Source organism: Lepidochelys olivacea (genome assembly GCF_965140295.1).
Source record: "Lepidochelys olivacea isolate rLepOli2 genome assembly, chromosome: 3".
In the NCBI taxonomy this organism is placed as follows: Eukaryota; Metazoa; Chordata; order Testudines; family Cheloniidae; genus Lepidochelys; species Lepidochelys olivacea.
In genome coordinates this window covers 185,363,113-185,386,380 of record NC_140413.1, presented here as the reverse complement: position 1 = coordinate 185,386,380, position 23,268 = coordinate 185,363,113, and the positions used below count along the sequence as shown (strand labels likewise).

The 23,268-nt window shown below is 42.9% G+C and overlaps 1 protein-coding gene across 3 annotated transcripts in view; it reads right to left on the bottom strand.

Moving 5' to 3' along the window:
- FBXO11 (F-box protein 11) overlaps positions 1-23,268 on the bottom strand; it is a 197,800-nt gene that overhangs the window by 114,256 nt on the left and 60,276 nt on the right. For all 3 annotated transcript variants that reach the window (XM_084622927.1, XM_084622928.1, XM_084622929.1), the window contains exons 2-3: positions 3,703-3,830; positions 3,512-3,593 (exon numbers count right to left, since the gene is read on the bottom strand). In XM_084622927.1, the coding sequence (XP_084479053.1) occupies positions 3,512-3,593; positions 3,703-3,830 (210 nt within the window). The remainder of the gene's footprint in view (positions 1-3,511; positions 3,594-3,702; positions 3,831-23,268) is intronic.

Below are 23,268 nucleotides of genomic sequence, written 5' to 3'. Positions count from 1 at the left end.
TGGAAAATCCATGTAATGACAATGATTATCCTCGGAGATACATTCTCAAGGTTCCCTACGCTCTTCTCCCCCATGCCTTTACCCACACCACCACTATTTGCACCAGTGGTCCTGAGGCCTCACTCCATCTCTTGGTTCCCTATGATAACTGGTCCTCAGTGACACTGCACTGTCTCCACCAAAGGCAACCCAGAAACACCTTTACTAGCCCCCTCCACTAATATCTTCGATTATTTTTACTCTTTTAAAACAAAATAAAAACCCACTACACACACAGACACACACACCGCTACTACTCCTACAAAATTAGAATATGGAACAAAAAATTGAACAAGGAAGAGAATGAGAGCATCTGGGCTGGCAGACTGAGTGGGTTCAGGGACAGGCCTTTTTAGCCACAGTTTGGAAAGTCTGATCTGTAGCTGGCGTGTATTTGTCTACTAAGAATACTGCTATATAACAGTCTGCGGGCCCATAAACCATGGTTTGCAAGTCTTACAGTGAGCATCTGTGAAGCAATTCCATGCCGGAGCTGTCTGCATAATCTCAATGCTTTTTCCAAAGATGCACAGCACTGTGATCAGCAGTGGTTAAAAAATGGGGGACAGAATCAAGCTTGGGGATTAAAGGGATAGATATGGTGTAGAGTACAACAGAGGAAATCAGCAGAAAAAAATGTAACCAGAAGTAAAGCTTACAGCATGGAACAAGGAGCTGTCTAGGAGCAGTAGAGATGTCAGAAAGGTTGGTGTAATGAATATTATAAAAGCTGTGCAGAAGAGCAAACAAGGTTGAAGAATAAATAAGAGTTGGTGAGAGACAGTGACATACAGAGACAGACACAAAAGCCAAGTCAAAAGAGAGTAGAGGAATTGGTATAAAGTTAGAGATCAAACAAAGTTAAAAGAAATTGCAGAAGTAGAACCACACTGGTAGTTGTGGAAGTTGTTCTAGACAACTTCAAGGGTAGAAGATGGGGGAGGAAGGATTTATTAATAATAATAATTATTATTATAAAGCTACACATCGAAGTCAGAACTGGGGGTCGGCAGATAAAACTCACTCAGAGAGAAGAACCAAATAGAGTGGCCTCCCCCCGCAAAACAAAAACAAAACAAAAAGAGCTAGAAGTTACAGAACGGGTGGAGGAGCAGCCTAGTGCCAACTCCATGAGCTTCAGATTTGGAGAGTAAGGATAAAGAGAACCATAGGGGAGAAAAACAACAGATGCTGAGTTAGTGAAAAAGAACCAAGTTTTGATAAGAAGTGGAAGGACTCAGAGATAAATGGTCAGATCTTGCTGACAAAACAGGAGAAGGGGAAGTTAATGAGAGATAGCAAGTAGGTAAGAAGATGGTGGTAAGGGTAATAGGAAACGGAAGATGCTGAGAAAGAATGAAGAGGAACACAGATGACAGACTACATGCATGGGAGAGTGGAAACGGATGGGGTAAGAGAGATACACAAGCATTGTTGTGTTCCTCTGTTTTGAGGCACTGCCCACAAAGGAGAAACGGCACCCTCCAATTCTTAATGCAAAATGAGCACCACAAAAAGCTGTGACATGATGGGTGGATCCAACAGTGTGAAAAGCAGGGCATATGGTCACACTGAAGTGCAGGGAAGATCCACCAAAAGAGAATGATGTTAGAGAATCCAGTATCTCGAGAAGCCATGAGAGATGGGGAGAGAGGCCATGGTGGGTGTGTGGAAGGATATCGCTCCAGCTGCAAGAAAGGAAACCCACTTGGCAGCATTTGATTCTTCTCCTGTCTTTGTCAACATTCTGTTTCTTACACAAGGTGTTGAATTCTTGACCCTATTCTACACCAGCAGAACCACCATTTAACATCAATTGAGTGAGGAGTATGGAGAGCCATATTTATCACTGTGATGAGGTGTATAAACCCAACACTAGGACAGAAGGGGTTAAGGAGCAGTTCTGGGCTCAGATGATTTGGTTCTGCTGTACCTGCAGAGCCTGCTCCAGCTGGAAAAGGAGCTTAAAAGGGAGCTAGGCATCTCAAGCATGAGGGAGACAGGGCATGACAGTAAAGGAGGAGAGACTTATATTGGGGGCTCCTGAATAAGGGTACAGCAGAGGTCCTGGCTGCAAGGAACGTGCCTACAATGGCAGCTACTCCAGCCCCTAGAGAAGGGGCCAGGGAAAAGACCCAGGAGAAAGGTAGCTGGAAGCTTTGTCTCTTGGGCTGAGGGAAGCCTGACTGGAGATGGAGGCTGATCAAGGACTGCAGCCTGCCTGAAACCGTAGGTAGACAGAAAGTGCAATGTTAGACAGGTAGTGGGAGTGAAACGCAGGAACTTAGGCCAGTTTGAAACTGGGGCTAGGCTGTAAAGAAGGCGGCTACGAGCTGAGCCCAGATGTACTGAAGATTCAGTTGTTTTTGTTATTTTCTGTTGGATTTCTAAGTGAAGGATTTTGAGGCTTTGTGGGGAAGCAAGTATTAAGAAGTGGCACAGGAAGGCAGCCCGAAGCACTCCAGGGTGTTTGCTATCACTGCCTCTCATAGGGCCTTGGTTGGTGCCTGGTGGAGATGGAGGTCCAGGATATCCTAACAACTACCCTTTTTGGGTAGGGGGCATAAACTTGGAGGAAAGGAGAGGGTAGTGACATTATAAGTCTCAAATCAAGGGTGTACCAATCCAGAGGTCTGGAGGTGAGCTGAAGATCCTTTCTGTTGTGGGGTTGTTGAACTCTATATGTTTTATTGGATTTTTTAGTCTGGAAGGGGGAGATAGCGATGTGGGCCAGAAGGCCAAGTTACAACCTAGCGGAAGATGAACCACCACAGTGTTGGACTGATGGCTGGCGAGGGATGCCAGTGATTGAGGAGAACTGGGAACTAATGACCTAACAACTAGGTAGCACCACCAATAAAGCCAAGCCCTCGCCACAGGCACCTGTTCTCAGGCAGCAAGGTTTTCTAGTGTAGACATACTTTTTAACCAGTGTGCCTTTACACGTTTAAAAGCCGAATCTGAACACCTATAAGCTTCCAAAAGTTAAGTTCAAACAATCAGAAACTTGTTTTTTCCTCTCACGTCATTTTCTTTTATTTATCTGAGGAAAAAAAAAAACGTTCTTTGCAACACTGTAGTCCAGCGGTTCTCAAAGTATGGGTGGGGACCCCAAAGTGGGTCGTGAACCTGTTTTATTATTGGGGTCACCATGGCTGCTGTTAGACTTGGTTGGGCCTGGGGCCAAAGCCCACGCCCAAGCCCCACCACCCGCGGCCAAAGGTGGAGCCCGAGGGCTTCAACCCTGGGTGGCAGGGCTCAGGTTACAGGCTCCCTGTCTGGGGCTGAAGCCCTTGGGCTTCGGCTTCAGCCTCCACACCTGCAGCGGTGGGGCTCAGGCTTTGGCCCACCTCCTGGGACTGTGTAGTAATTTTTGTTGTCCAAAGGGGGTTGCAGTGCAATGAAATTTGAGAATCCCTGTTGTAGTCAAAACATTTCTTCTCCAATCTTCCCCCTCCCCCAAAAATATTACCTGATAAATCCTGGGATTTTCCAGATACTCTAGCACGTTTAGCTCGATGACCAAAGTTCTCGGTAGCTGAAGTGGAGGCACCCTTTAACCATATAAATAAGAATTAGTTAAGACATTATGGCACTTGTAAAAGTGTTAGAGTTAGCCACCTATTCCTGAAAACAAAATATACTTTATAAAAAAAATATTACCTCCATACTGCTCTTTGTAGGGCAAGCTGTTCTTTTAGGTAGAAGAGTTTTTCTGCGAAGTTGGTATGGACTATTTTGTGCACCAGGACCTGATTCTTCTGCAACCATATCTGCAGGTACATCATCATCTATCAAAAGGAAATTCAGTAATTTGAATTATACAGCTTCCACAAACTCATTAAAAAAGTGTGCAGGAAGTTTTGATTAGTATTTTCCTGGTACAAAAGAAACATCTACCAGCATCAACGACTTGCTTTTCTAAGCACATGCAGCCAGAAAGATGCCACAATAATCCACTTGCTAGACGTGCATGCACAAGTTCATCTTCATGTATACTCTATATATTTTTATTTTCAAATGTTTTCTACACATTAACCCATTTCTTTCTTTGTATTTACATAATATTTATGCTATAATTTTATGAAGTGTCCTTTATTCTAGGGTTTACTTTAACTTTATCGACAAATAAATTATTCACTGTGCTAATGAAGAGTTCACTTTTAAGTTTCAGTGCTTTTTACTTCTGCATACCATTACCTTTACAGTAAAAGATATAAAAGTTGTAAGTTAACCATAAGCTATCAAGAAGGCATCTACTTTATCATCATATTTACCACAAAATTTAAGGCTGGGTTCCCTAAGCATTTCAGGTATGGTGCATTTCAATGTGCTAGCTCTTTACTACAGAAGGGGAAAACCAGCATAGCATTACCTAAAGAGGGAAAAAAGTTGCTTTGTTTTTTGTTTATTTGGCTAAAGACCCAAAGAAGATGATAGTAATAAGTGTGTGCTCCCTCCAACCCCTTAATAAAACCAAGAACAATAGTATGATAAATTTCATTTATAGGGCTTTTGTTTTATTGCTGTTTTATTTCATGCTAGTACCTCATGAAAATGTTCTGACAGGAATACACTTAATGCAATGAGAAAGGAATTGTTTTAATACTTCAGTAATTAAATCATTTATTCACGACATTGTACCACACACATTAAACAAATCTACAAGAACAAATACATGTGGAAGTCAAAATATAAACTTGGTGCTTCTTTCTTAATTAGTAAAGAAACCTGGATTTCTTACATAGGCCTCCTCAGAAAACACACTTTTTGCTTAACTGAGGAAAGGATTTTTGGACTCACCTTATTATATCTGTTCTCGCTCATTCTAAACCATTTTGAACTTGAAATATGGAATAAAAGTGAGAGATGGAGGCTGTGCAGGAAGAGATCTACTGAGGAAACCTCAATTTTTTTGTTCAAGTGTAAGATATACTAAATAGTCTGTGGTCAATGCACTTAATCTAAGAGTAAAAATAATACAAAACAAAAGCCATCCTTCACAGTTCAAGATTTTAATATTATTATTTCAAAAACATTAAAAATTGTCAAATATGTGCATAATATAGAGAGGGTAATGCATACTTTTGTAAGCAAAGCTATTTCAAACTAACGTGAAAGAAAATTCTCAAAAAAAATATATACTTCTGACGTTCTCTCCCCATTATTATTTCTCTATCCATTATGTAAACCATCACTTTTCACCCAAAAGCCTTAGTGAAAAACTGTCAGGTCACAGAGATGCTGGAAGGAGATGGACTGAGCCCTGTAAGAAAACAGGATTTAACCCCCCCCCCCCCCAAAAACAGCAAACTTCATAGCCATAATTAAACTACTCATCTTAGCTACTTATATGGCACTTATTACCATAGTATATGAGCACCTCACAATCTTCACCATATTTATCTTCACAACACCCCTGTGAGGTGAGGAAGTGCTAATATCTTAATTTTACAGATAGGGAACTGATGTGCAAAGAGACTAAGGACGAGATTCATGAATGAAGTTGAGCACTGCCAAACCTAACTTATAGGCGTCTAGAATATCACTGCAATTCACAAAGACCGAGTGAGACGTTCAGGCTTCCTGTACAATGAACTGTGCATCAAAATAGGATCACAAAATCCAGCACACTGGGTCAGGTCCCCACCTAAACTAGCCAATGGGAGATTCCAAGGTGAGGAGTGTGTGCTAAGTCTTGCCCCTCTCACAAAGATAGGTGCCTCAGTCCAGGCTGCAGTGGAGACACCTCCCTCTGCCTGGGATTCTCAGCTGCAAACTCTCTCTTGACATGAGTAGCCTATGCTGTTTTTGCAAGAAGCCCAGGCGGGGGAAGCTCCCTCATAATATTTAGCCCAGTGACAAGAGTTCTTGGGATATTCTGCTGGTTGTGGGGGGCAGAGAAGGTTCCATCAACCTCTTCTGCTGAAGATATTCCACTGTGGGTAAATAATGTTTAAAAGTTATTGAAGCAGAGGACTGGATCCTGGCTTTCTACTCCCAGGTGAGTGCTCTAACCAGGCTAGAGAGTCATTCTGATGCTTGCTCTCTCTTTGGCCCAATGATTCTTTCATTATTTATCCACACTGAACAGCTTCAGACTGGAGAGACTAAGGGAGACCCACATCAGAATATCCTATAGCCCAGTGGCTAGGGCACTCACATGAGAAGTGGAAAATCCCTGTTTAAATGCCTTCTCTGCCTCAGTTGAAGGGGAAATGGAACTGGGGGTCTAATCACTGAACTAAAAGTTATGAGGGAAGTCCTCCTCATACTCCTCAGGCTGTTTTGTGTAAGCTCATCTTCATATGCTCCATATGCTAGGCAAGCTCTGAGTACACTTACCTGATCAGGGCCCAAAAGCAAGTTAGGAAGAGGAACACCTATCTTCCCCCAGTTTATGCACTGCCTTGGGCCTGCACACTGGGATTGCAGTGCACATGCACACAGGCAGAAACATAAGTGCCTAGAAAACTTCTACTGCAAAAATGTAGGCATCAAATGACTTTAGGTGCCTACAGGATTTGGTGGCAGCTAAACAGGGGATTTATGAATCCCAGTAGGGTCCGATTCCGAGACTTAGGCTTTACCAGCCTCCTCTAGCCTAGAATCCAGTTTATGTTACCACCAATGGTGAATTACAGCCACAAAATTTATTAGTGTAGATGCAGCCTTAATATTTTAATTTCTCCCTTCATCTGTCACCATCTTCTGGTAATAGAATTAACCCATGGAGTAGCCAAAGGGGACTCAACAACCAGCCCTGTAATAATGCCCATGTCTCAAACTATAGAGTAGATCCCTTGGTTCTTCATAAATAAAAGCTGTAATCCCACTTAAGCCTAGAACTTTACAGTCTCAAAAAGTTTTGTTCTGCAGGATATGCAAAGGTCGGAAGTAATCTGGGATCACTGTTATGTCACTTGAAATTTCTGAGCATCCCTCCACCAGCACCAGATGATGTTAATTGTTTCACCTATAAAATGCCACGAATGGTGAGAAACGTAGACACACAGGCAACATACATAAATAAAATGAAACTAGGTGTGGCTCTCTAAAGAATGAGGCTGTAACTACTGCAGAATTTGTGTCACTGATTAATGCAGTACTTCCAAACTACTATAAGAAACAGAAAAAAGAATCAGGGAGACAGAAAGAAAAAACTGAAAAACTCCCAACTCAGCAGTTTCATCTTCCTACAGCTGGAGAGAGGGGGAAGATTTTCATGGATAATCCCACTCTGGTTCTTAAAGTAAACCAGTAATAATCACTTAGGATAAAAAGATGCTGTCATTGCTGCAAGAAAAAACAAAAGTTTAAGCAAAATAAAAATTAAAATATTAGGATGACACTATTAAAAAAAAAGTGTCTAGCGTGAAGACAGAGGAAAGGACATATTCCTTCTCTTTATAAGTAACTATTTTCCTCTACCATGATTATCTGGAGGAAGAGAGCATGTCTCAGAATACTTCTCTAGAATTAGAAGATGTATATACATCTCCAAAAGTGAGATTCATAAGAGTCAATGGAAGACTTTAAAAACCTTCTATATGATCAAATAATCTACATTATATAAGTATGGAAAAAGAGGTGGCTATGATATACAAAGGAATGACATCTTGGATTTTTGGGTTAAAACTTTCAAAAAAAAGATCTTAAGTGCAAAGTAAGATTCACGTGTACATACACTATACTTTTATCAGAGCAATTTAAGATCTAAATACAGTTAGAAAGAGGAGAGTTGAATGAGAGGATACGGGTAAGAGGAATAGCAAGATTTGTGTAGGCCTGGAGGAACTGTAGGTCTTTGGGAAAGGGGCCTTGTTAGGGAGTCTGGCGCTACATGAAGGGGAGAGCTAGGTTGCAGGGAAGGACCCCAATCCCCTGGGTCCGAACATCACTGTTTTTAAGGGCCCTTTCTGTGACCTTTACTAAGCTTCCCCTCTGCCTCCCCACTTGTAATACTGCCTGACTGTGCTCTGGAGCAAAGTCAGCAGAGCCATATGGAACCTTTCAAGCACTGATGGCCAAGCAAATCTGTGGCCTAGGAACTTTTGAGGAGCCAATGCAATTGGGACTATAGTAACCTACTAATGAGAACTCTTCAAACAAGTCAAGTGTCTCCTGCTATGGACTCATTATAATCAATAGGATTGAAACAAGCCAAAGTAGCCACAGAAGAAGGTTAACGATTGGTTGAGTTAATTCTGATGTCAAAGTTAAGAGTGACCTCAACTGCTGACCGCTATAGTCTATATGTCTAATAAATTACGCACAATCAGTAATTTAACAGTATTACAACCTAATTTCTTCAAATATAACCTAGGCATGTGATTTCAATGAATTTTAACTATATGGGAAGTTTGAAATGTCTGAGTTATTCCATTACTGAAATTTGGGACCAAAAATAAGCATTACAATACTAATTTTATTTATTTATTTTTAAGAACTCATTTAAAATTTGAGTTCATATTAGCTTTAACTTATTTACTTGTAAATTTTCACAAACTAATTCTATAATCAAAGAGTATAAATGCTGAACTTTTGCGGGGGGGATACACCTTATTCTTCATCCACACAACATTGTAGTAGTATTTATTATATTTGTATTACATTAGTGCCTAGACACCAGTGAAACTAGGAATCCATTGTGCTAAGTGTTATACACACAAAAAATAAGAGACAGTCTCTACCCAAAAGAGCTTAAACAGAGGATGAATTCCTGCTTTAAGTGCAAAACGCAACTCAGATTTAACAAGAGATGCAAAACTGGTGTCTATAATACATTGACTAGAGATATTCTGTGAGAGCCTCTATTTCAAGTTAAGTAGTTATCAATAAGTATTAATTATTAGGATCAGACAACAAGAATAAGGTGCATTATAATAAAACTGTTGACTCCAATTTAGATTATCCTATGAAGATTACCACATATACACTTGTTTCAACAGAATATCATTTATGCTCTGAAGCACACCTCTTGAAGCATATGCCATTTTTAATCATCAGTTTTATCCTGTGACCACAAGAGCAGATTTCTGAAAATTATAAATACAGACCATTTCTCTGCCTCAGATTATTTGTACAAGATGTCTTTGTATTTCTTACATTAAGTATATTATGTAATAAGAAAAAAAATCAATATAATCTCACAAAACAAATTGCTATTGTTCGGTTATTAAAAAGAAAGAAAAAGTTAAAAACATATATTGATCTATGAGAGTATAACATTATTTTATTACTACTTCTAATAATGGCAGCTCTTATCAGACATCTCAAAAGCAGTTACAAAAGGTAAGCCATAAGACTGCATAGGTACAATTCCAATGTAAGTCAAAGAGGTGTTTAACACCCCGAAAGAAAAAAAAATTAGGCCACTACTCTGACTGCTAGTCTTGTACACCAACCACAAGACCAGCAAATATCACAATCAACTGTGGATACTTATAGAAACTTGTCCAGGTAATAGATCAATATGTACCTTAGTTTTCCCGCATAAACTGTAAAGTCTAGGGAAAAGGTCTAGACAATTATTGGACTGGTTAAAGAGGTATTTGGGGACCACCTTAGCGAAAAATTTGGAAAGTAGGCACATCATTATTTTATCAGTGAAAGGAGGATCAGCCATAAGCCCTTGGTTCTCAGCTTCACCCTGAATTCAGTCTCTTTCTCCACAAGTCTTGTTAAGTACTAATAATTTTCATGACAATAGAGTAGGGCTAGCCAAAGCTATTCATTCAAAACTTTCTTTTTGACAAAAAGGCCTCTTTTCCAAACAGAAAAACTTCTCCAAAAAAAAAAAAATAATAATTTTTTTTTCATTTTTTTCAAATCAAAACCAAAGATTCCTAAACTTCGAATATTTGTTTTGTTTCCCCCCTATTAATTTTTTGCCATTGAATTCATTAGAATGAATGACTGACTAGGGTTTTCACTTCACATTTTTATCTTTCATTTTGTCACTCTAACTTTTCAAAAAAATTGGAGTTTTGAAAAGTTACAAAGTAGCAAAAGAAAAAATGAAAAAAACTGGATGTCATCATTCATTTTATTCCACTCAGTATGAAAAGGAAAAAACAAGGAAGAAACAAGGAAAATCATTTGAATTAAAAATAACTGTGAAATATGCTGAAATAATGAAAAATTTTCCATTCTGAATCCTGCAAAATGGACACAACTTTGAAGTTTTCCCAAAATTGTTTCCCCATTTTTCAACCAGCTCTAATGGACAACCCTGCACTAGGGAACATACTTGGACTAGACCCAACACTAGAACATCTTTACAATCTGTGTGGCCAAGACAGAGGCTACTTGAACTTATCTTTGAAGCTTTTGACACGGTCTCCCACAGTATTCTTGTCAGCAAGTTAAAGAAGTATGGGCTGGATGAATGCACTATAAGGTGGGTAGAAAGTTGGCTAGATTGTCGGGCTCAACGGGTAGTGATCAATGGCTCCATGTCTAGTTGGCAGCTGGTGTCAAGTGGAGTGCCCCAGGGGTTGGTCCTGGGACCGGTTTTGTTCAATATCTTCATAAATGATCTGGAGGATGGTGTGGATTGCATTCTCAGCAAATTTGCGGATGATACTAAACTGGGAGGAGTGGTAGATACGCTGGACGGCAGGGATAGGATACAGAGGGACCTAGACAAATTGAAGGATTGGGCCAAAAGAAATCTGATGAGGTTCAATAAGGATAAGTGCAGGGTCCTACACTTAGGACGGAAGAACCCAATGCATAGCTACAGACTAGGGACCGAATGGCTAGGCAGCAGTTCTGCGGAAAAAGACCTAGGGGTGACAGTGGATGAGAAGCTGGATATGAGTCAGCAGTGTGCCCTTGTTGCCAAGAAGGCCAATGGCATTTTGGGATGTATAAGTAGGGGCATAGCGAGCAGATCGAGGGACGTGATCGTCCCCCTCTATTCGACATTGGTGAGGCCTCATCTGGAGTACTGTGTCCAGTTTTGGGCCCCACACTACAAGAAGGATGTGGATAAATTGGAAAGAGTCCAGCGAAGGGCAACAAAAATGATTAGGGGTCTGGAACACATGACTTATGAGGAGAAGCTGAGGGAACTGGGATTGTTTAGTCTGCGGAAGAGAAAAATGAGGGGGGATTTGATAGCTGCTTTCAACTACCTGAGAGGTGGTTCCAGAGAGGATGGTTCTAGACTATTCTCAGTGGTGGAAGAGGACAGAACAGGGAGTAATGGTCTCAAGTTGCAGTGGGGAGGTTTAGGTTGGATATTAGGAAAAACTTTTTCACTAGGATGGGCTATCACCAGCAGGAGAGTGAATTTGTGTGGGGGGGTGGAGGGTGAGAAAACCTGGATTTGTGCTGGAAATGGCCCACCTGATGATCACTTTAGATAAGCTATTACCAGCAGGACAGTGGGGTGGGAATAGGTATTGTTTCATATTCTCTGTGTATATATAAAGCCTGCTGCAGTTTCCACGATATGCATCTGAGGAAGTGAGCTGTAGCTCACGAAAGCTTATGCTCTAATAAATTGGTTAGTCTCTAAGGTGCCACAAGTACTCCTTTTCTTTTTGCGAATACAGACTAACACGGCTGTTACTCTGAAACCTTTCACTAGGAGGGTGGTGAAACACTGGAATGCGTTGCCTAGGGAGGTGGTGGAATCTCCTTCCTTAGAAGTTTTTAAGGTCAGGCTTGACAAAGCCCTGGCTGGGATGATTTAACTGGGGATGGGTCCTGCTTTTGAGCAGGGGGTTGGACTAGATGACCTACTGAGGTCCCTTCTAACCCTGATATTCTATGATTCTATGACTACCTGTCAGATACACTTTATCCGTTGTTAAAGGACAATCCTGTAAAATAGCCCAAAATGTTTGGAACAGAGCAAGTTAAAGTATCTATAATGCTGTTTTGGAGTCAAATAATAAACCATTACCTTTTTTTAAAGTGAATTTCTAGTCCTCATAGTTGTAAAAACAAACAAACCAGGAAATATGAAAAGTACGAATGAATGCAGTATGTTCCTCCCAACTCTGCAGAGTTTGAAACAATGCATCTAAAAAAAAGACAGTTACCTTTTCCGTAACTGTTTGTTCTTTGAAATGTGTTGTTCATGTCCATTCCATATTAGGTGTGTGCGCGCGCCACATGCAGAGGTGCTGGAAGTTTTTCCCTCTGTGGAATCTGTAGGGGACTGGCTCTGGCGCCCCCTGGAGCAGCGCGCACATGCTGTGGTATAAGGGGCGCCACCGGCACCCCCCACCCTCAGTTCCTTCTTGCCAGAAACTCCGACAGCAGGGAAGGAGGGCGGGTTATGGAATGGACATGAGCAACACATCTAGAAAAACCCCAGTTACGGAAAAGGTAACTGTCTTTTCTTCTTCAAGTGCTTGCTCATGTCCATTCCATATTAGGTGACTCCCAAGCAGTAGCCCTGGAAGTGGGTAGGAGTTCACGGACATGTAGATTGCAACACATCTCTGATGAACGCAGCACCATCTCTGGCCTGCTGAGTGATGGCATAGTGCGCCGTAAATGTGTGAACTGAAGACCACAGCACGGCTCTGCATATGTCCTGAATGGGAACATGTGCCAGGAAGACAGACGAGGATGCCTGAGCTCTGGTCGAGTGGGCGCTCACAATTAGCAGTGGAGGAACCTATGCCAGCTTGTAACAGATCCAGATGCAGGAGGTGATCCAGTTGAAAATCCTCTCTGAGAACACTGGAAGACCCTTCATCCTGTCCGCTGTCGCGATGAAGTGCTTGGTACACTCCAGATAAAACGCCAGAGCATGTCTGACATCCAGGGCGTGCAGCTTCCTTTCCTCACTAGTGGTGTGCGGCTTGGGACAAAACACCATGAGGAAGCCGTCCTGATTAACATGGGAGGAAGACACCACCTTTGGCAGAAAGGCTGGATGGGGTCGCAGTTGAACTTTGTCCCTGTAGAACACCGTATACGGCGGCTTTGATGTCAGGGCTTTAAGGTCCAACAGTCGTCTTGTAGATGTTATGGCCACAAGGAAAGCAGCCTTCCATAACAGGTAGGAGAGGGAACAGGAGCCCTAGGCTCAAAGGGCGGGTCCATGAGACTAGAAGAGCCAAGTTAAGGTCCCACTGTGGGGCAGGGGCTCGGGCCAGTGGGAAGAGTTTCTCGAGGTCTCTGAGGAATCGGACCGACATGTCATGCGAGAACACCGCCTGACCTTGAATTGGTAGGTGGAAAGCGGAGATAGCCGCAAGGTGCACTCTGATGGAAGACTGGGCCAGCCCCTGGTTCTTAAGACGGAGCAAGTAATCTACAATAGATTATCAGGAGAACCTCCTCCACTAGATCAACCTAACTGGCAAAGTGGACGTTTTCTTGCTTTCCAGGAGGATTTGCTGGACCTCGTTGCAGCAGACCCACTCATCCAAATTCAACCACACAGCATCCACGCCGTGAGATAGAGGGGGGTGAGATGGGGTGTAAGAGAGCAGATCCCGTTGGTTGGGAAAGAGCCAGAGAGCGGTCACTGTCAGGTCCATCAGTGTGCTGAACCAATGTTGGTGCGGCCATGCCGAGGTGATCATGAAGACTTGGGCCTTGTCTCTTTTGATCTTTGACAGGACTCTGCTGATGAGCGGGATTGGCAGGAACACGTACATCAGGCCCCCTGACCATGACAGGAGGAGGGTGTTGGAGAGGGAGTCCTTGCCCAGACCCTGTAGGGAACAGAAGAGATGGTATTTCCTGTTCTCTCTGGTGGCGAACAGGTCCCCTGGGGGAGTTCCCCACCTCTGGAAGAGCATCCCGGCTATTTCCGGATGGAGTGACCGCTCGTGGTGAGAGAAAAAGGATCTGCTGAGGCGATCTGCCAGCATTTTCATGACACTGGGGAGGTGACAGATGGATCACGTACTCGATGCAGAAATCCCACAGAGAGCCAACGAGCGTGCTCCCCCTTGCCTGTTGATGTAGAACACTGAGGCCATTTTGTCCGTCAACACTCTCACCACCTTGCCCGCCAGGTGTGGTAGAAAGACCCCACAGGCCAAACGTACCGTTCTGAGTTTTTTTGACGTTTATGTGCAACATCATCTCCTCCGGGGACCATGTGCCCTGGGTCTGGAGTTCGCAGAGATGCACTTCCCAGCCTAGGTCCAAGGCGTCTGCTATCAACTTAATGGAGGGACAAGAGCTGTCAAATGGAACTCCTTTCAGGACCGCCCTGGTATTGGTCCACCATTGCAGCAAGGTAAGTGTCATCAGTGGGTGGTAACAACCTTTTCCAGCTGATCTCTGGACTGGAAATAGACTGTCACCAGCCACTGCTGTAAGTGTCGCATCCGGAGCTTGGCATGGCAGACGACATACATACATGCTGCCATGTGTCCCAGCAGGCGCAGACAAACCATGGCCATGGTCAGGGGGAATGCGGAGACTCCTGCGATGAGGTCCACCAATGCTTGGAACCTTTCCTGTGACGCAGGTGGCATCACGCACCACTCCGATGAACTCTATCCTCTGCACCAGACCTAACATCAACCTTTTGTCATTTAGCAGAGGGCCCAGGGACCGGCATGTGGCCTGCAACACCGCAACATCCCTTTGGACTTGGGACCAGGACTGATCTTTGACCAGCCAATTGTCGAGGTACAAGTAGATCTGGATACCCTGACGACTGAGGTAAGCCGCTACTACCGACATGCACTTGGTAAACACCCTCGGTGCTGGAGCTAGGCCGAAAGGGAGGACTGAAAACTGGTAATGGCCCAATCCTACCGTGAAACGTACGAAGCCCCTGTGTCCTTGGAAAACTGCTATATGAAAGTACTCGTCCTTCAAGTAGAGGGCAGCATACAGTATCCCAGATCCAGGGAGGGGATGGAGGCGACCAGGGAGATCATGTGGAACTTCAACTTCTGTACGTATTGGTTGAGTTCTCATAGGTCCAGGATGGGCCTTTGACCGCCCTTGGCTTTTGGGATTAAGTAGCACTGAGAACAGAACCCCTTGTTTCTGTACTCGTGAGGAACCTCTTGCACCACACCCAGTTACAGCAACCTTCTACCTCCTGCGTGAGGAGACTCTCATGAGAGGTGTCCCTGAAGAGGGACGGGGAAGGGGGGGTGGGAGCAAGGTGTAGAAAGAAACTGGAGGGTCTAACCCTGCGCCACTGTACTGAGGACCCAGCAGGAAAGATAGATCCGGGGTATAGTCTAGTAGGTCACCCTCGGTGCACCCTAAAAAAAGCCTGCTTCCTCTCCTGCTGAGTACAGGTTGAGCGCACTTGGGCAGATGGGGTGGCTCGGGAGCTGCTTGAAGCCCCTGCTCTTTTTGTGGGGCAATTCCTGCCAGGGTTGGCTCCCTTGGCCCTGAGATGGCTGCAGTTTGAACTGCTTATGGACTGGACCAGGGGTACACAGTCCTAGAGTTTTAAGGGTAGTGTGGGAGTCTTTTAGCCCATGCAGCTTGCTGTCCTTCTGCTCCGAAAACAGGACCTGGCCGTCAAAGGGGAGGTCCTGCATAGACTGCTGATCCTCAGTTGACAGACCAGAGAGGAGCAGCCAGGATACCCGCCACACAGAGATGGCTGAGGCCCTGGTACGAGCTGCAGAGTCCGCAGTGTCTTAAGCTGCCTGGAGGGCATGACTAACTAGGCTGAAACCCATCCGCGACCAACTAAATTAGAACTAACACTGAGGGTACTATTAACTATTTTACAAGAAATGTTCAGCAGAAACAATGCTAGCCAAAGCAGCAGACGTTCCAGTATCGTCAGGGGCGTCAAGAAGGAACTGAGGGTGGGAGGAGCCAACGGCGCTCCTTATACTGCAGCATGTGTACACTGCTCCAGGGGGCACCAGAGCCTGTCCCCTTCAGATACCACTGAGGAAAAAACTTCCAGCACCAGTGCATGTGGTGAGCACATACATATAATATGGAATGGATATGAGCAAGCACTCAAAGAAGAAGAACAAACTTCCCTACCATCATTAAATGTGTTAGCTGTAAAGATTAATGGCAACACTTTAAATGCTAGCTTTAGCTATTTAATTTTAATTTTCCCTGTTCTATCCGTTCCCTGGATAGAACAGGGAACGGAGCAGGACTGGAGCCCCTAGGAACAGGAATTGAGAATGAGAGTAGAGAAGGAAATCTGGGGCAAGGGAAAAGACAAAAGTAAGGATGGAAAAGAGGGAGAAAGACAGAGAATGAAATATGGGGAAGAGAAACAAAGGGTAAAAATAGCAGTGGTCCTAAAGGGGAGCATATTTTTCCCCACTTAGTGGTAGTGACTGACAACAAAGTACAACTAAATAACTAAAACTTTACTTGCTATACAAATGCCACATTCCACCAGAAAATTTCTACTGGTATCAGTGGAAACTTTGCTGTAGACTGAGGAGGACATTTAGTTGTAAACTTATTTGAGGCCCACAAACACTATAATTAAATATGGAATTTGGCCCTCTCCATAGAATGAGTTTCAAATAAGAAAGATACTGACAACAGGAATAGAACTTCTAATATCATGATGAGGATATTCAAGTACAAAGCTTGTGGAGCCCAGACCACATCATGAGGATGTGACTATTGTCATGCTTTGCTTTCCTGAAGACAACAACTTGTGGAAGAAAAGGGAACAGTGAGCACGCATGCAGAAGGCTCCAACTCCAGTCTATGCATCGATTATGACAACTCAGTGGAATACATAGAGCTATTTGTTATTCACTACTACTGCACCACTGAAAAGCAAAGAGCATGAAGAATGCTATATCGGTTTTAACTAAAATTGTGTTTTCCAACCAACTCAAAAGCAAAACAAACCCTTAGTTTCCTTTGGCAATTTCACGTTTTAGGCTGAGAATTTTTTATTCCTCCAAAAATTCTAACTCAGAAAGATTTTTTTTTACACTTGTTTCTTCTTTACTTTTTTTTTTTTTAAATAAAGAGGAGCATATGAAGATAAAATCTGACATAAAACATAGCACAAGTCTTCTAAAGAACAGTGACAGGATGCAATACATATTGCTAGAATATATTCTGAACAGTAAATATTCACTGCAACAAAAAAACATTTCATTAACATACACAATACTCCTGAATACAACCCTACCTCCATTCTACAAAAGCACAATTTAAATATTGTTTTTACAACCAACATAATCTTAGAGCATATGGAAAATTGTTACTGTAGTGTAAGAAATCAATATTTCCCAAATGCAGGGAAGAAAAGTAGAAAGGTATGTTTCAAGTTAAAAAAAAAAAAATTTTAAAGTCAGCATATTACATGCACTGAAAAGCAAAAGAAAAAAAAACACTCCATGGTATCTTGTTAGAGCAGTTTAGGTTTTTAAACTTGAGACTCAAAACATACAGCAAGTTAATTCCTGAAAATAGCTTACACAATTGATAACAAAATGACCTAAAAAGATCATTGCTGTTAATCAGTTACTGCAAGTCTATCTTTTTAATTAATAACATACAAAGGAAGTTACAGTACATTGTTTACTTTGTGGTTTTTTATATCTGTGTAAGGATTTCTTAACACTAAGTTTGTCTTGTTTTGATGATAAAGTAGAAATATATTTCTAAATTAATGTTTTATTACCTTCAAGCCAGACTGTTCGTAGCCCTAAAGAAGTGGTTCTCAACTAGGGGTACGTGTACCCCTGGGGGCACATCAACTCATCTAGATATTTGCGTAGCTTTACAACAGGCTACATAAAAAGTACTAGCAAAGTCAGTACCAACTAAAATTTCATACAGACAATGACTTCTTTATACTGCTCTATACACCATACACTGAAATGTAAGTACAATATTTATATTCCAATTGATTTATTTTATAATTATGTGGTAAAAATGAGAAAGTAAGCAATTTTTCAGTAATAGTGTTCTGTAACACCTTTGTACTTTTGTGTCTGATTTTGTAAGCAAGTAGTTTTTACGTGAGGTGAAAGTTGGGGGGTATGCAAGACAAATCAGACTCCTGAAAGGGGTACAGTAGTCTTGAAAGCCACTGCCTTAGAGTGGGTGCCTGAAAGGAGAAGACATAAGAATCTCCATTTCTCCTTTGCTCCCACCATCTCCAGGTAAGAACCAGACAATAGCAATCCCTGCACAACTCATTGAAATGGAATGAGAAGGAGACGACATTCACACAAAGGAAAACCAAACTGCACCATCCAAAAATATTCCCTAGCACAGTGTTTCTCAAATGCGGCCACTGTGGCTGCATGAGGGCACTAGGGGCTTTTCTTGTGGCCACCGCCTCTTGGGCTGTTGGGGGTGGGGGAGGGAAGGAGGCCAATATAGCAGCCCCTCCGACTCCCTGTTGCTCCCAGATACACTGCCTTGGTGTTGAATGCTGGAACCGCCAGCAGCAGTGGGGCCCTGCCCCCCTCTGGAGACATGTTGGGTACAATGCTGAAGGAGAAGGCAGACAGTGAATTCCCCACCTTCCCGGGGCAGTGGGGCTCAGGCTTTGGGCTTCAGTCCTGCTGCCTCCACCTTAGGGAGATCAGTCCCCAGTAATCTCTGGAAAAAAATATATATATAGGGAGTCCTTCTCACCAGGATCTAGTAAAGCTTACATTAAAAAGTGACTGTCAGAAAGAAATTGATAAATATGAACCAAGAAATCCCACAGGCGAGATACTAGGAAGAAATATTTTACTTTTCATGACCCAAAAGTGTGTACACTGAAAATTTCTGATATTCAGAAGAGGTATCAAATTCCAAAAGTGACCAATCCAGTTTTATAGGCAAAGGGAGGAAAGGGATGAAACAGAGCTTTAGGAAAGCGTGCAAGTATAACTATGATTTCACACACATACAAAACACTCACTAAGATACTCCAACACGTCCTCATCCCCCATCAAATTCTGCACACTTAAGGTCTGACTATTAATAGATGTAATTGGAAAAATAGGTCTTGTTAATTTAAGTCTGCCCCCATTTACATAGTTCTTACAGAACTAACCCTTAGATACCAAAAAGACTGATGAAACAGATGATTTACTTTACCTATACAATGGTTTTCTGTTAGAGCAGCTGCAATAATCCATACTAATGGGTCTTCACTTTCAACAGGTGATTGTCAGACAGACAGACAAATCCAAGTCTTCATCATATAAGGTCATTGCTACTAGCGCACACAGTAACCAAGAAAGCTTAATTCTATTGAAATTCTGACAGAACCGCTTTACATGAAGAATACAAAATAACTGTGTGGGTATATGAATACTGGAGCTATTCTCAAACCCATTTTACAGATAGGGAAAAGTTCCCTTTTCTAAAGCATGCAACTCCACTAATCCATACTAGTAGGCTTTAAACAACAGTGCCAATGAGCTAAAAAAGTGAGAGGAAAAAATATCCCCCTCAAATTATTTTAAAAAATGGATTCCTGAATTAAAGCCCTCAGAAATATTAGGCTAACATTTGGACTAGCTGAGACAATGAAGTACACCCTATAGTGCTTAGTAAATGAGTAGATTAACTTCCACGTGGCTGCTTTGCAAATCTCTTCTATTGAAAGTACTTCAACTTCCCTGACCCCTTTCTGCTGGGCTTTTACTGACTGGAGACAAGGGTCCTTTTTTTGGAGGTATGCTTCAACAATAGCTGATTTATTGATAAAGTGATACTTTGGAAGTGGCTTTGCCTTGCTGTGCTGATCCAAAACATATGGGGAACATTTTATCAAAATATTTTTGTCCTTTTCCAAACAAAGTTTAAAGATTTGGACCATTTACAAAGAGTGTAAGATCCTTTTTTTGTTATATTTCAAACTGAGATAGAAGGAAGGGAAAGATCATTTGATTACTTTAAAGCTGAAATTTACTTTGAGATGAAGACTGACAAAGTCCTCATGATCTCTCCTTCACTAAGAATTGTAATGAATGGATATTTATAAGAAAAGGCTGTGGTTTCCCCTTTTATTTCTGCCTGATGTAATTACAACCAAAATTGTCACACTGAACACAAACATCTAGAACAGTGGTTCTCAACCTATTCACCATTGTGGGCCACATATGCGGCTTGCTCTGTGTTATGTGGGCCACGTCTCCACAATATATATACTACCTTTATGGCCTGAGAATGTCGCATGGGCTGCAGCTCTGTGCGGGCCATGTGTTGAGAACCACTTATCTAGAGGAATAATAATTTTAAATTTTAAAGGAGGATGGAGCACAGTATTTTGAGCACCAGATTGAATTTCTAAATTGGAGCAACTTCATGGAGTTAAGGCTTCAGTTGCTTAACTGCTTTTAAAAATAAAAAAACAAACCTTACTAACAGAAAATAAAGAATCAATTGATGCTCCAATAACAATAAATGCAGAAGACTGAAACTTTTAAAAAGATAAAATCAATTTTTCTCTAGATCACATTGCAGAAAATTAAAAGATCCCTTAAAGGCAGCAAAAAGGGAGAATGATCCTAATAGCACAGAAAGTTCTCAAGACCAGGGGTTCTCAAACTGCGGGTCGGGACCCCTCAGGGGGTTGTGAGGTTATTACATGGGGGTCACGAGCTGTCAGCCTCCACCACTTTGCATCCAGCATTTATTATAGTGTTAAATATATAAAAAAGTGTTTTTAATTTATAAGTGCGGTCACACTCAGAGGCTTGCTATATAAAAGGGGTCACCAGTACAAAAGTTTGAGAACCACTGCTCTAGACTGTCCACATCAGACTGAGCAATCTGAGATGTGGGGTCTGAAGTGCCAACGACTATCCAAATGCGACCTGCCGGGGGGGTATGATGCTTCCAGGGGTATCAAATGAGCTATGCAGAAGTCCCACAGCTTGAGGGATTTCTGGCAAAGGGGAGAAGAGCGTGCACCCCCATGTTTGTTTATATAAAACATCGTTGTGGTTTTGTCCATCATAAACGATACACATTTCCCTGTCAGCTGGACTCAGAAGGTCTGGCATGCTAGGCAGACCACTCTCAGCTCTCTGACATTGATGTGGAGAGCGAGCTCCACATGAGACCAGAGACCTCGCATCCTGAGGTCTCCCAGATGTGCACCCCACCCCAATGCTGAAGCGTCCGTCACCAACGAGAGGGATGGCTGCTGTCTATTGAATTCCCGCACACACCACCTGTGGGTCAAGCCATCACAAGAGGGAGTCGAGAACCGGAGGAGGCAGTCAAGGTTCCTTCCCACTCTGAACTCTAGGGTACAGATGTGGAGACCTGCATGAAAGACCCCCTACGCTTATTTTTACCAGCTTAGGTTAAAACTTCCCCAATGTACAAACTATTTTACCTTTTGTCCCTGGACCTTATGCTGCCACCACCAAAGTGTCTAACAAAAATATCAGGGGAAGTGCCCACTTGTAAACATCTCCCCCCCAAAAAATCCCCCCAAGCACTACACCCCCTTTCCTGGGGAAGGCTTGATAAAAATCCTCACCAATTTGCATAGGTGAACACAGACCCAAACCCTTGGACCTTAAGAACAATGAAAAAGCAATCAGGTTCTTAAAAGAGAATTTTAATTAAATAAAAAGTAAAAGAAAAACCTCTGTAAAATCAGGAAGGGAAATACCTTACAGAGTAGTCAGATTCAAAACACAGAGAATCCCTCGAGGCAAAACCTTAAGTTACAAAAAGACACAAAAACAGGAATATACATCCCATTCAGCACAACCTATTTTATCAGCCATTTAAACAAAACAGAATCTAACACATATCTAACTAGATTGCTTACTAACTCTTTACAGGAGTTCTGACCTGCATTCCTGCTCTGGTCCTGGCAGAAGCATTACACAGACAGAGAGGACCCGTTGTTCCCCCCCCGCCCCCCCAGCTTTGAAAATATCTTGTCTCCTCATTGGTCATTTTGGTCAGGTGCCAACGAGGTTATCTTAGCTTCTTAACCCTCTACAGGTGAAAGGGTTTTTCCTCTGGCCAGGAGGGATTTAAAGGTGTTTATCCTTCCCTTTATATTTATGACAGAGGCAGAGTGACAACCTTGTCCAAATTGTCCCAAACCAGCTGATAAACCGAGGCCAGCCATGATTGAAGTGACTGGAGTCTGAACCTGGTGTGCTGCACCACATAGGTATGCTGCACCACATAGGTACAAGTGGCCATGTGACTGAGAAGCTTCAGGCAATTCCTTGATGTAGTGGTAGGGAACTGCTTGACTGTTCGAATAATGTCGCGCAGGACCCGGAACCACAATTCTGGGAGGTACGCCCTGGCCTGTGTGGAGTCCAATACCGCCCTATGAACTCTATCCGTTGAATGGGGGACAGAGTTGACTTTTACACGTTCAGGAGAAGGCCCAGTTTGTTGAAAGTCACTGTTATGAACCCGATTTGTGGTTCCTCTTGATCTCTGGAGCAGCCCTTGATCAGCCAGTCATTGAGGTACGGGAAACTGTCACAGTCACAATAAAATAGCCCCATGGGACTGTCCCAGTCACGGTAAAATTGCCCCCCTATGGGGTCCCCTGGGTAAGCACCAGCATTATATATCGCTGACGCCTATATAGGCATATGCATGGGAAAGGATTTTGGGAGGGGTTGAAGGTGTGAGTGTGGAGTGAAAGATTCCTTTGCGGGCTGCGAGAGGCCAAAAGGGGAGGAAGGGAGAAAGGAATGGGTTAACTCGAAGATCCAGCTAGGTCCGAAGATAAGAAGCTGACTCCAGCTGCCCAAGGCCAACACACCCAAGCAGATTCTCTGATGCCAAGAAAAACAGGGGCCTGGATTCCAACCCTGACCAGCCATGAGAACAGAGCAGTAAACTGAACAAGACTGTAGGGGATTTCAAAAACTAGTGAGAATGCGAAGGTCAGTGAATGGGGACATAACAACCCTCAAGCCGATGTGTTCTGGGGAAGCCAAGGAAGCCTCAGAAGGCCAGTTTGGACTGGTACAGAGAGCACGGGGGACAAAGGTCCCTGGACAAAACACCCCCATAAGAACCCAGGGCTTAAAACCCTCCCAAGAGCTGAAGCAAGTCAGAGATCAACAGCAGACCCTGGACGATCTGTGCACAGGACAGAACTCTCATTTACCCTTCCCCCTCTTCTTCTCACGTTACACCCAGGCTTGGCCAGCCTCGGGTCGTGCATGTGTGAATATGAAAGTTGTTCGGGCCTGGGCACTAGCGCTTTCTTTCTTCCTCCGAGTGACGTGGGAGCATTCCCAGCACTCACTGCTGTTATTTTATTAATAAAGCTTTCAAACTTACTCACTTCGTGTGCTCCTTCATCTCCTCCCCTAAAGATCC